The sequence below is a fragment of the Trichophyton benhamiae genome (assembly GCF_000151125.1).
Source record: "Trichophyton benhamiae CBS 112371 chromosome Unknown contig00074.8, whole genome shotgun sequence".
Taxonomy (NCBI): Eukaryota; Fungi; Ascomycota; class Eurotiomycetes; order Onygenales; family Arthrodermataceae; genus Trichophyton; species Trichophyton benhamiae.
Window position 1 is genome coordinate 333,066 of NW_003315102.1, and position 13,727 is coordinate 346,792.

The following is a 13,727-nucleotide window of genomic DNA, read 5'->3' on the forward strand; positions in this document are numbered from 1 at the left end:
GGGAGGAGTTTTGTTTGAATTACAGGCCAAAATAGAGGTTTAGAGCAAAGTCGATTTCAGGCACCATTTTTCATTTGGTGTGATTTCGTTTATTTTTATGATTTATTTTTTTTTTTCCCCTGTTGGTAAGGGTAACTATGGATAACTAGTTAAGGAGGCGCGCCAGACCTAGTGGTGGAACAAGCGGATGCGCTGCTCAACAAAGACAATTCCAAGCTTCTCAGCAGTTTCGAACACTGGGCCGTCGTTCTGGCTGCCGCTCGGTGCGGCCATGTACTTGACGCCGGATCGGGCGGCGCGGAAAACATTGTCAATGAATGGGAACTACAGTTATACTCGTTAGCTTTTGGTTCAAAACACGCAGAAAGGAAAGAGGGGCATACGAAAGCGTCAGAAGAGATGGCGACTTCAGTAAGCTTCTGCAGCCATGCCTCGCGCTCCTCCGAGGTAAAAGGAGCGGGAACCTCCTCAAACACACGCTCATAATCCGCCTTCTCGACGTCGGAGCGTGGTATCTGGCCGGAGCACAGCATATCAATTGCATTGCTCTTGTCTGCCCGCTTGACGCCAGCCTTCCATTTGATACCAAGGGTTCGCTCGTGGAATCTCATCCACCAGTTATCCGTCTTGTCGCCCGCCAGACGGGTGCAGTGAATTCGGCTCTGCTGGCCCGCGCCTAGACCAACTACTTGTCCATTGACGGCATAGCAGACGGAGTTGGACTGCGTGTATTTCAACGCAATTGTTGCAACGGTCAGGTCTCTTAGTGCTCCCTCGGGTAGTGAGCTCATGTCCTTGGGCGTAACGATCTTGTTGAATGTGGTCTTTGGGGAGATGTTGGCATCATTTCGGCGCTGGGAGAGCTGTACACCGTAGACAGATCGGGTCTCTTCGTCGGGGGGAGTGTAGTTCTCGTCCATCTGCAGGACAAGGTATTTGCCGCCCTTCTTCTTGGACAGAATCTCAAGGGCCTCGGGGGAGTATCCGGCGGCAATCACGCCGTCTGATACCTCACGAGAGATGATCTTTGCGGTAGGAACGTCAACCACATCCGACAGGGCAATGACATCTCCGAAGCTGGACATCCGGTCAGCACCTCGTGCACGAGCATATGCCTGTGCCAGACCTGATTCATTAATCCCCTGGATGTCATCGACCATGTATGCCTGTTTCTCCTTCTCATTCAGGGGTACTCCAATGGCAGCTCCCGCAGGCGAGACGTGTTTAAAGCTAGCTGCAGCAGGGTATCCAAGGGCCTGCTTCAACTCCTTGACCAGTGGCCAGGCATTCAAGCAGTCAAGCAAGTTGATGTATCCGGGTGCTCCGTTCAATACCTTAAACGGGAGTTTGCCATTCCTCATAAAGGCAGATGCAGGGGCCTGGTGGGGGTTGGCTCCGTAACGCAGCTGGATATACTGTGACCCCTCACCAGCATACTTCTTCCTGAAAAACCCAGAGATGGCCTCGTCGTAGTCAGCCGTATGCTCGAATGCCTTCAGAGCATACAACTTTCGAGTTTCCTCGGTCACGCCGCCGCTGGCCAGCTCCTTCAAAAAGTTGGTATAGTCCGAAGGATCGCTTAGAATAGTCACGCGAGCATGGTTCTTTGCTGCTGCACGCAACAGAGTCACTCCTCCAATGTCAATCTCCTCCACTGCACCTTCAACGGTCACATCAGGCTTTGCGACAGTGTCCTTGAAAGGGTACAGGTTGCACACGACGAAGTCCACCTTCGCAATCTTCTGGTTGGCAAGGTCTTGCTTGTCGGATTCGATGTCGCGTGCCAGGATACCACCATGAACAGCTGGGTGGAGGGTCTTCACACGGCCACCCAGCATCTCTGGGGCTTTCGTTATCGACGAAACGTCACTGCCAACAGCCCCAGTGTCAGATAAGGCTTTTTTTTCACCTTCCATTTTCACCAGATTTAGACTCACTCAACGGCAATGCCAGCATCTCTGATCATCTTAGCTGTGCCTCCAGAAGCTACAATACGGACATTCTGCTCGACAAGGCCCTTGGCCAGGTCCAGCAGACCCGTCTTGTCGTATACAGATAGAATAGCTATGCGTGGAGCCAAAGTTGTGACTCTTAATTAGCTACATGTGCAAACCCGATCTGTCTCCTCGCCTTGTCGTAACGGGGAAGAGGACTTACCTGACTTTTGCTCTGCCATTGTAACGAAGGACGCGAAGATGGCCTTTCAATTGACTGGAACAGAAGAAGAGAGGAAGAGAGAAAAAAACCCTGGGATGGGATGATCTGACGAGATGTCGACGACCCCGCTAATATGCGCGCTTATTCCGCGAAGTTCTAAGTTTATTTTAGGTTTAAACAACTCGCAATTTGAATATCTTGGCGCGTAGTCGCTCCTCCGATTGGTGGCTCGGAGCCCCACACACAATGTCAATAACAACATCCCACTTGGAGTTATCGCAAATATAGCAATGCTGTTATGGATTGCTTGTACTGTACTTATAGCAGGGTGTGAAGCAAGCTTATTATTAGGCTACTGCTTATTATATATCATTGGTGCTGAACAATTTAAACGAGAGTATCGGTGAGGAGAAAACATCTGAAAACCTTGAGTGGGAAGGAGTGTGGCCATATTTATCACCAGCATGGGCACTTGTCCGTGGCATGTCTGGTGACAGGAAATAAGATATACCAGGTGGCATACTATCGACGTCACTAATGGTTGAAAACGCCTCCAAGGTTCTCCCAGCCTGTTTGTGATGGCCCCCATCGCCCACTCCAGGATTTGTGGTACATTGCATTGTTGGTCCCAAGCCCGAAGATATCCAAACGGCCACTTGCCCAGGAGCAGGTTGATGGGCCACTGCTGAAAACACCGCCAAGGGCTTCCCATCCACCCCATCGTGAGCCATCCCACCATTTGTGATACATCTGATTATCAGTCCCTGTGCCGAAAATATCTAGACGGTTTGCACCCCAAGCAACGGCAGATGGAGGGCTACTCAAAACACCTCCAAGATCCTCCCATCCTAGCTGAGATGGGCCCCAGGCTTGTCCGTCCCACCACTTATGGAAAAGTCCGTTGTTTGTTCCGATACCGAATATGTCGAGACGGTTCTCAGACCAAGAGACCACAACAGGATAGCTGTTGAATACTCCGCCAAGTGCCTCCCAGCCAGAAGCTGAAGGACCCCATCTGGATCCATCCCACCATTTGTGATACATTTGGTTGTCAGTTCCGATTCCAAATAGGTCAATTCGGTTAGCTCCCCAAGAGACAGCCGCAGGCTTGCTGACGAACACACCCCCGAGGTTTTCCCAACCGGTCTGAGAAGGCCCCCAGGCTCGTCCGTTCCACGATTTATGATAGCAAGCATTGTCTGTTCCAAGTCCAAAGATGTCAAGGCGGTTTTCTCCCCATGAAATGGCAGTTGGCTCACTGCTGAATACTCCACCAAGGGCTTCATATCCAGTCTGTGAAGGGCCCCAGGCTTGTCCGTCCCAGTATTTATGGTACATTTGGTTATCGGTTCCGAGTCCGAATATGTCAATTCTATTCTCACCCCAGGAGACGGAAGTTGGCTCGGCAGAGAAAACACCGCCTAAATATTCCCATCCAGTGGTAGATGGACCCCAGGCGCCGTTCCACCATTTATGATATAAACCATTGTTCGTCCCAAGGCCGAAGACATCAATTCTTCCTGACGACCAAGAGATGGCTGAAGCAGCAATCTGGTTCAGTAGTGGGAGAGCGTTCTCCGCAGCCTTTCCAAGACGCATCTTGATGGCTCTTTGCTATGACTCGTATACCCTTTCTGGATAGTTGGTAGTTATCTAAGATAATGTCAGAGCTCACTCCAAGGACACTAGCTCATTAAGGTAGTATTAGGGTAGGGGATGAACTTGCTGGCAGGTGTATAAAGGTAATGCAGTCTCCCCTCAGGAGCTTGAAGCCTAGGAAAGGGATAACCTCAGTTGCGGGCAGCGATTGCAGTATTTAAGCCCCGCTGTGCTCCCTCGTTACAAGGAGGACTGGCCAGGTTGGTAATCTCAGGGTTACTTTTCAACTTTTCAGCCATCTTTCCCAAGGTGAGACTACGCCAGGGATACTCCCTGTGCTGCCCGACAGATGCCTGAGGAGCCTTTGGATCCGGGGTCTAAGACGATAGGTTCATGTCTCTAGCCGTCTTCTTGCAGTTCATTCCTATCTGGCTTGGGATTTATCGCTTATTATCCCCTAAACGAGTGATTGCTGCTGGCGCAACGTGCCTGAAGTCAAACTGAACGGTATAGCCGATGCATATATAGCGCAATGTGAGGGTATATATGCATTACAAGTCCATATGATATTGTCATCATCTAGATTTTTGAAATCCGCCTAGGCCCTCCTGTCTCCTGTCGGCAAATCTATCTTCTCCGGGTATCACAAAACTCATGCCACCCTGCTGCATGGAGAGGCTATTTTCTAGTGAGTAAATTGCTCACTAGGTGTTCTTTAGAAAAGTATATGTTTTCAATTGGAGCAGTATTTCCAAAATGAAGGCAGGTTTCCGCGGGGAATTCTAACAAGTTATGTGACCCACAATCTTACCACTACCTCAAATAACTATTTTACCCTGCGGTTATAAAACTGGTATAACAACAAGAAACCCAGCTTGAGCTCCAGCCTGACACCAAGACACTCAGCACTAAGTACGAGTAAAACATGTTCAACTTCGGGTAGCCCTTACCCGCTGGGTTATTGGTAACAAAGAAAGGGGTGATGGCCACCATGCCATGATCTACAGACACCATGTTCGCCCAAGCTGCAGCTGCTACGCTCACATATTACCAAATGCCAACGATAAGCTGGTCGTACCGTGGAAGTACCCCGTTCACCCGTTCTTTTTATTTCCCCGCTATTTGAATAACGGCCAACTGAATGTGATTATTCAACTCTTTAGCGAAACACATCAAATCAGAGATGCCTTTCCACCCCCGTCCCTGGCTACAGGCTGGAGAATGGATGGATGGGAGCATGTTATTTAGAGTGAGAATGACATAAAGTAAAAGGTAATTTGATTCCCTGGACTCGAAGGCCGAGTCTAATTGAAAGTAGTGCATATATTTCCCAGGACCTGGAAAGCATAATATCATCGTAACTCATCCATTATTACAGGGGGTACCGAGCATACAGTCTCCTTATAAGCCAGGGCTGAACTCAATTATACTCTTTCAACCCCTCCTTTGATGTAACTATTTGTACTTGCACCCTCTCTAAAGGAGTCACAGCATCACAATACCGCCCAGAATCAAAACACAGGATATATCAGCTGCTGTGGGACCTTGGACCGTCAGCTGAAGTCACATCACCTTCACAGTCCCTGGAAGCGAAGAGATGGAAGTACTCGGAGGGTTTGCTCGGCCTGCATGCACCCAATGGCTCTTAGCTCACGTCGCATCATGGTTGATGAGTCTGGTGTTGCCGTGGGAAAGTAAACAACAAGACTGTGGTTATCTGCGAGTCTTTCAAATGAGGGTATGCCCAAGTGTGGCCTGCGCCGGCGATCATCCGCGTAGTTAGCGACTTTATATGTCGATTGCATAAACCAAACCAAGGGCAATGCGTTAGGCTTAGGTTGGATCCCGAACTCCCCGAATGTGAGCCATTCATGCGTGCAGTGTCAATCTGCCGCTGCCGGGAATATCGGAAGGGATGCAGCTGTATACTTAAGCGAATCCGCGAAGCGAGAGGTACAAGATTTCCCATCTCACATGGCCAATCAGCCTGTAAACTCTGGCTGGCACGGTTCAGCTAATCTGTGCTTCCTGGTCGATAAATGGTGGTGCAAATTTTCCATAATTTCTAACACCGAGTGTACGCCAGTTATATGGGTACTATCTTCATTTTCAAAATGATATCGTGTATTGTTCCTCGGGCTAAGTAGGGTCTCGGGACGACTTGGGCTGTTTTCACTGCATCTTAACCTCCTGTGTTATTTACCCAGGGTCAGGAGGTTTGGCCCTTCATAGGATTATCACTCGACCTAGTATACAGAAAGCATACAACCTTACGATGAAGGCGTATTATGAATATGTTTTGAGTGATGTTATCGTCAGAGAGACCCGGAGCATGTCGCCTGATGGGGCTTCAGCCGTCGATTGATTCCATCATGCTGCGGTCCAAAAAATAAAATAAAAATAAAAATTATCCATGTTTATAAGACGCAGCAGTCCTCCTACAGCAAATTCATTGTCAGTATAAAACAACGAAATGGGCTTTCCTGAGTGGCTTCAATGCCTGCTGCTGTGTTATAATAGGGATCCGCCGATGTGCCAGTGCCAGTGCCAGTGCCCATTGCCAGGATGAGATCACCCACTATGCCGGAGGGCACCTGGACGAAATTGCCCAGTAGTTATCCTTCTGCCGGCCATCTTAATTCCAGCCGTCTTCGGGTCTGAATCAGCAACATCGACATCAACAATTGACATCAACATCGACGTCGTCGACATGGTCAGAGTCTCTTCTCGAGTGTTATTCAAGCTTAATTTTATTTATAGCGCGCCAAGACCGATCAAGCGCGAAGCCTCGAGCGCCCGAAGGATCTCCAAGCCTCGCAGGGCCTTTGGCTGGCGATCGTTTGGGCGCTTGAAACCAGGAAAAGAGCAGAAAAGAAAACACCACGAAGCCATCAGTGTGTGAGTGGGCGCGATACAGAGAGCAAAGGCTGCGGACTATTCCATTCGTTGTGTCGGAGTTGGCATCTTCGCTCTGACTCGTTATATGACTACATACCAACCGCCTCCCTAACAACCGGACCAGGCAGCGACAAAAGTCCCGAAGCTGAATCTTGAATTCGTACTACGAATAGACAAAAGACCTGAACGCTGGCGACTCCTGCGACGAACTGGAGATATAGAAGTACGCGTCACGCTGGGAATGATGCGCTGAAGCGAGATTATTTATCTCCTTCTCCTCCCTACCGGATCTCCTGCCTCGCTCGCTCTCCCGAAGCAGCCGGCTCAATTCCCAGAAACATGGCTGCAGCACATAACTCGACGCCGGAGACCCTCACGGCACCCCTCATGGCAGGCGAACGGTCTTCTCCTTCTCCTTCGCCTTCGCCTTCTCCCTCGTTGGGTTCGGTTCACCCGCCGTGGAGTCGACCGCATACCGGTTTAGGCAGAGACAGGAGACGGAGCTCTCTATTTGGCATGCCTTCCGCTACGTCAGATCCAACAGGCTTCCGTGATAGGGCGATCGACCGGATTGGACGATCATACCAGCGGGTATCGGAAACATTTGGAAAGATGACCATACTACAGAAGATAGGGACTGTATTTGCTGGCCTTGGTGTGATTGCCCTTGGGTTAGGATTCATGGCCGTTACGGGTCAGATATTCGCATGGTTGGGCCCTGTTGCGAAAGATTGGGAGAATGCACCCCTGGCCTACTTTATATTGTGGCTTTGTACATTCTTGATGTCCTTTCCTCCAATGGTGGGGTGGTCGACGGTTGGAACAGTGTCCGGCTTCATATTCGGTGTATGGAAGGGGTACGTATATGCTCGTTTTACTGCTATTTTCCGAGGACAGTTCGTTGATCTAACACTGTTATTGTTATTACTTAATAGATGGGCGATATATGCATCTGCCACCGTTATTGGGTCAACATGCTCGTTTTATGTCTCGCGTACCGTCTTGTCCAAGTTTGTACAAAGACTTATGAAGCATGACAAACGATTCGCTGCTTTGTCGTTGACCCTTAAGTATGATGGCTTAAAGCTATTATGCATGATTCGTTTATGTCCCTTGCCGTACTCACTATGCAACGGTGCAGTCTCGACTTTCCCAACCGTGAGTCCGCTCATGTACGGCCTTGCAACGGCCATCATCTCACCAAAGTTTCTTGTCCCGACCTTTATCGGAAGCAGGCTCAGAATATTGTCCGAGGATGGGGGAGAAATGAGTGCCGGCTCCAAGGCAGTCAACATTATTAGTATTCTTGTGAGCGTTGCAGCCGGTGTCTTCACAGGCTGGTACATCTACAAACGGTATGTGTTTCATATTTTTGTTCTCTTCAGCAAATCCAACTATTGCTAATAATTCCGCGGTTATTAGCACTCTTGCCCGTGCTAAACAGCTTGAGGCTGAGGAGCGCGCCAACCTCCGTGGTCCAACCCCCAATAATCGACCAACGACTGCTTCGCCAGGTGGGTTTGCCGATGATCCAAATTCTAGCTCCCTCGCAAGAGATGAAGAAGAGGCAGTTGGTTTCGACGATGCTGTAGCCATCGACATTGATGATGATAATGTTGCACTCGATCCAAGTTATCACGACTTTACGGACAACGAGTCGGATATCTTTGCTGATGGAGACGGGGATGATAAAGACGAGACGTATAAGCTGCACCGCCATGTGGACCCGAGATAGAAACCGATGGCCTCTTGTTGCTTCTCATGAAATGATATCGTTAACTTGTATATGCCTTGAATATTTCTATGGTGGTTTGGCTACTGGTGTATAGATTCGACAGGAGTTACTAGGTAGAGTTGGATACTTAACTTATAGCCGGGTGGATTGGGGGTAATAAATCTTTGCATGTAAATCAACCTCCACCAGGGTCACTGATCCCATCGGTGCCATTCTGTCGATGTCTGTCTTCACGGCGCCGTTGATGTCTTCATGATCGCATAGAAAAAGTGACATTGATAAAGAGGTTAGAATTAAGGTTTCTCCACCATGGACGACGTCGACCTTTTTTCTCGCCGCAAATCCACGAACCGCTACATCGCAACACCAAAGCCGCTCTATGCCCCTGGCACCGCACCATGGACGACGCTCTGCATGTTCAGGATACTGATGCAGATGGGCAGGATAAGGATGTGCCGGCTGAACCTGCAGAGAGCATGGAAACAGCATCCGTGGCCGCATTGCCACTCGCATCAGGGGAGGACATGGCAGCCGGCGCAGATATCGCACCAAGGGGAAAAGAAGGGAGCCAGGACTCGAATGCATCAGACAGCAAGACTTCGTCGCTGTCATCTTCGATTCCTCCATCATTATCTAGTTCTACCGGCCTCAGTGAGCTATCGAAGGAAACCGGGCTCGGGGGAGGTGAAGGAGACGGCCATGATGCGCCTCCCAGTGGATCGACACCCTCAACATCAGTATCATCGCAATTACCTTCTGCTTGTTCTCCAGCACCAGATGCGCAGTTAAAACAAGCTGCGCTAGCCTCTTCATCACCCCTTGAGAGGGAGGCGACGGACTATGCTGCTCTATTACACAGGGTCAAGCCGAGGTCTTCCATACCTACACGCATCCCATCAGCCGTGTATGGGCAGCAATGTGTGGAGTCGGCGTATATCTCTAGGTTAAATCCATATTCTCTTCACAAGGGCGAGCAGGAGCTGCTGCAGGACCACTTGTGCCATCTACATGTCACCGCATACCTCAATATTCGGAACGGTATATTACGTCTATGGTCACGCAACCCGATGCTCAGCGTCACCGAAGACGAGGCGCTAGGATGTGCAAAGGATTCTCGATGGATGCCTCTCGCGTCAGTTGCGTATAACTGGCTTGTCCGAAACGGGTATATAAATTTCGGATGTATCGATATACCTAAATGCCCATCTGTTCAGAAACGTGGGCGCCGGAAAGACGGTCCTACAATTGTGATAGTAGGAGCCGGTATGGCTGGGTTGGGGTGCGCCAGGCAGCTACAGGGGCTTTTTCAACATTACTATGGCGACTCGGTAGCTCCCAAGATAATCCTACTTGAAGGCCGGAAACGAATAGGCGGCAGAATATACTCTCATCCTCTACAGAGCTTAGAGGCGAATGAATTGCCCCAGGGACTTCGCCCTACCGCAGAAATGGGAGCACATATTATCGTTGGGTTTGACCATGGTAACCCGTTAGATCCAATCATACGCGCCCAGCTTGCGCTGCGCTACCATCTGCTCCGTGATATTTCAACAATCTATGACACAAATGGGCTCCCAGTCGATGAAATGAGAGATTCAATGACCGAAAAGCTGTATAATGATATATTGGATAGATCAGGGACATATCGTCATAAATCGGTCGTCACACCTACAGCCGAAGGAGATAGAGAGCTAATTGACTCTGGTAGAGACACATCTGCTGATGATGGGGTAACAATAAGAGAGTATGAGGATGCAGCAGCTTCCGGGATCACGGGGACACTGTTACCAGCCGCAAGACTACGACGAGGTGTTGGGCACAAGACGACCGATATCAAACCAGCAGCTGGACCAGCTCTTTCCGAGCTTCAGCCTACAAAAGAGCATTCTGCCGCTACGACCTGTCAAGCTATGGGCTGGAAGTTACGCCACGATGTTTCCCCTGCCGATTCTTTATCTCTCGATGAAATTGCCAATGCATCCAGCACACAGAATTTAGGCGCAGTGATGGATGACGCAATCAACCAGTACCAGAGGCTTCTCGACCTTACTCCCCAAGATATGAGGTTACTCAACTGGCATTTTGCTAATCTCGAATACGCCAATGCTGCCAGTGTTGGGAAGCTCAGTCTCTCCGGCTGGGATCAAGACATGGGGAATGAGTTTGAAGGAGAACATGCCCAGGTTGTCGGTGGGTACCAACAGTTACCACGAGGACTATGGTCTCTCCCGTCAAAGCTAGATGTTCGTACGAAAAAGATTGTGTCCAAAATATGGTACAACGCTGATTCGACATCGAACGAGAAAACTCGAGTTGAGTGTGAAGATGGAGAATCTATTTATGCTGACAGGGTGGTATTTACGGCTCCTCTTGGTGTATTGAAGAGGTCGTCCGTGGCTTTCAACCCGCCACTTCCAGAATGGAAAACCAATGCAATTAAACGCCTTGGTTTCGGCTTGCTAAACAAAGTTATTCTTGTCTTTAAAGAGCCTTTCTGGGATATGCAAAGAGACATGTTTGGCCTGCTAAGGGAGCCAACGGTTGAAAACAGCATGTCTCAAGATGACTACCGTGCTAATCGGGGGCAATTCTATCTTTTCTGGAACTGCATGGCGACTTGTGGATTGCCCATGCTCATTGCCCTTATGGCAGGAGAATCAGCCCACGAGGCTGAAAATCTATCCGATCAGGAAATCATAAAGGGTGTCACCTCACAGTTGAGGAATATCTTCAAAGACAAGACGGTTCCCGACCCCCTCGAGACTATCGTCACGAGATGGGGGCAGGACAGGTTTGCGCAAGGAAGCTACTCATATGTAGCGGCTGAGGCATTACCCGGCGACTACGATGCAATGGCCAAGTCAATTGGTAATCTATACTTCGCCGGTGAAGCTACTTGTGGAACTCACCCAGCAACTGTCCATGGGGCGTATCTCTCCGGCCTTCGGGCAGCCAGCGAAGTTATTGACTCGTTCCTTGGCCCGATTGACATTCCATCCCCGCTTGTACCAGCAAAGAACAGAGCTTCAAATAATGCATCCATGCCAACGACACCAACCTCTGCTTCTCCGCAGAAGAAACGAAAGATCGTGTCTGATCCTAACGGACCATCCGACGAATCACCCTCTGCGCCTCTTGCACATGCATCTGAAGATGTATTACGAAAAGCATACGATGAAGCTATGTGGGCAGCTATAATTTCTGAGTTAGGCCCTGCAGAACCTCGGCCTCGCAAACTTGCGCTGAACCCTTTCCTCCTATACCAGAAAGACTACTGGTATATTTGCAAGACCGAATGCGACAATGCCAAGATCAAAGCTACAGGAAAAGAAAACGCAAAGGCTCCCCGGGATGAAATCCGACAAGCGCTTGGCCAAATGTGGCGTGATGCAAGCGATGAGATCAAGAAGCCCTATCTAGATCAGATGGAGGTACATCGAAAAACGAATGAAGAGGACTTTGCAAAGTGGAAAGATAGGATAGTCGAATGGGAACGACGAACATATGAGATCAAGGATAAATGGTGTGCTGAGAATCCGTTTGAGATTTTTGCACAAAATATGCGGGATAACTTCCCTGCTAATGGCATACAGGATGGCAGGCAGAAGGCGAGGAGGTTGTGATGAATAGATGCAGCATTCCTTCTCTTGCTGTACATACATTTCCGGCCTTTTCAGCTAGTCAGCATTATGGGAGTTTTTATACCGTGGGGAAAACATATAGGAGTTACGAGCCTGGACATGGGGGAACATGCACGGATGGAAACTGGGCGGCGGAGCGTTTGATTTCTTTGACCAAGTGTACATTATCTGTTTATTTATTCTCCAAGTATTAATCAAATAATACGGAGCATTACCATTGATATAATTATGAATTCGTTGGGAGGATGGACAGTAACACAGATACTACGTGCTGTATTGAAGAGTCCAGGTATTTTTTACCGATGCAAAAGGCTCATTGGTGGGATGGAAAATGCAAAATTTTGAATAACACAAGCATCTGTCTATAAAGAACAGGGATATCTACATAAGTGTGAAATCTAAAGGAAATGTATCAATGCAATCATGTCATGAGCGCTTCAACGCAGAAAAGCACATTTAAAGCTGGGGGTTGGTATCTTCTTTGATAGCAGCTTCATGGGCAGCAGCAGGCTCTGCTTCACTCTCGAGTTCGGAGATGTACTTCTCAGCCTCAAGAGCGGCAATACAACCAGAACCTAAAAAGATTACATGTTAGCAATGGTTCTTTTTTATAATGATAAAAATTAGTTGCTGAACAAGTGAGAATGCGTACCTGCACTGGTAATGGCCTGTCGGTATCGCTTGTCCTGGACGTCACCGGCAGCAAAGACACCGGGTACGCTGGTGAAGCTGGTTCCGGGCTTGGTAGCAATGTATCCCTCAGAATCACACTCAACCTGGTCCTTGACGATCTTGGTGGCGGGCTCGTGGCCGACAGCGTAGAAGAGGCCGTTAGCAGGAACAACCTCCTCGGCGCCAGTAACGACGTTCTTGATCTTCAAGTGGGTCATCAGACCGCCATCAGCGGCTTCACCGGTAATCTCGGTGGCAACAGTGTTAAACTTGACCTCGACCTTAGCGTGGTTGAGGAGACGAGTAGCCATGGTCTTGGAGGCTCTGAGATGATCCTTGCGGACGAGGACGGTGACGCTGCTGCCGTACTTGGTCAAGAACATGGCCTCCTCGGCGGCAGAGTCACCACCACCAATGACGAAGAGTGGCTTGTTACGGAAGATTGGGACGGCACCATCGCAGACAGCACAGGCACTGACACCGTTTTGCCAGTACTTCTCCTCACCGGCCAGGTTCAGACGCTTAGCGTTGGCACCGGTAGCCATGATGATGGCATCGGCAGTGCGGGTAGGAGGGGCATCAGGGCCGTCAGCGTACTCCTTCCAGATCTTGAATGGGCGAGACGAGAGGTCAACTCTGGAGATGGTCTCGGTGATAATCTCAGTGCCGAATCGGGCAGACTGCTTGCGCATGTTGTCCATGAGCTCTGGGCCGGTGATGCCCTCGGGGAAACCCGGGAAGTTCTCGACCTCGGTGGTGGTGGTGAGCTGACCGCCGGCAGCGGTGCCACCAGCAAGCATACCCTCGTACATAACCGGCTTCAACTCAGCTCTGGAGAGGTAGATGGCGGCGGTGTGGGCGGCAGGGCCGGAGCCGATGACTGTTGTTCGTTCATTAGTCCCATCCCGATTAAATTTCTATAAGCTGGGAAGAGGCGGGGGGTTGTCTCCGAGCCCACTTACTGACGACCTTGGAGTGAGCCATTCTGCTTGATATTGGAGTTTTAAACGCGGAGGAAGGGTGGG

General features: G+C 49.6%; 5 protein-coding genes across 5 annotated transcripts; 2 read left to right on the forward strand and 3 right to left on the reverse strand.

Moving 5' to 3' along the window:
- Positions 1 to 168: 168 nt before the first annotated feature.
- ARB_00121 (uncharacterized protein) lies at positions 169 to 2,176 on the reverse strand (the record flags this gene model as incomplete). Its single annotated transcript, XM_003013628.1, has 4 exons — positions 169 to 324; positions 384 to 1,869; positions 1,938 to 2,064; positions 2,158 to 2,176. The coding sequence occupies 4 exons, from the start codon at positions 2,174 to 2,176 to the stop codon at positions 169 to 171; spliced, it is 1,788 nt and encodes a 595-aa protein (XP_003013674.1).
- A 515-nt stretch (positions 2,177 to 2,691) lies between these two features.
- ARB_00122 (uncharacterized protein) lies at positions 2,692 to 3,756 on the reverse strand (the record flags this gene model as incomplete). Its single annotated transcript, XM_003013629.1, has 1 exon — positions 2,692 to 3,756. The coding sequence occupies one exon, from the start codon at positions 3,754 to 3,756 to the stop codon at positions 2,692 to 2,694; it is 1,065 nt and encodes a 354-aa protein (XP_003013675.1).
- A 3,237-nt stretch (positions 3,757 to 6,993) lies between these two features.
- Positions 6,994 to 8,389, forward strand: ARB_00123 (uncharacterized protein; the record flags this gene model as incomplete). Its single annotated transcript, XM_003013630.1, has 2 exons — positions 6,994 to 8,009; positions 8,077 to 8,389. The coding sequence occupies 2 exons, from the start codon at positions 6,994 to 6,996 to the stop codon at positions 8,387 to 8,389; spliced, it is 1,329 nt and encodes a 442-aa protein (XP_003013676.1).
- A 398-nt stretch (positions 8,390 to 8,787) lies between these two features.
- On the forward strand, positions 8,788 to 12,012 carry ARB_00124 (uncharacterized protein; the record flags this gene model as incomplete). Its single annotated transcript, XM_003013631.1, has 1 exon — positions 8,788 to 12,012. One exon carries the CDS (start codon positions 8,788 to 8,790, stop codon positions 12,010 to 12,012), a length of 3,225 nt encoding a protein of 1,074 aa, XP_003013677.1.
- Positions 12,013 to 12,486: 474 nt separating this feature from the next.
- ARB_00125 (uncharacterized protein) lies at positions 12,487 to 13,686 on the reverse strand (the record flags this gene model as incomplete). The annotated part of the gene is made up of 3 exons (XM_003013632.1): positions 12,487 to 12,605; positions 12,683 to 13,582; positions 13,665 to 13,686. The coding sequence occupies 3 exons, from the start codon at positions 13,684 to 13,686 to the stop codon at positions 12,487 to 12,489; spliced, it is 1,041 nt and encodes a 346-aa protein (XP_003013678.1).
- Between the last annotated feature and the right edge of the window lie 41 nt (positions 13,687 to 13,727).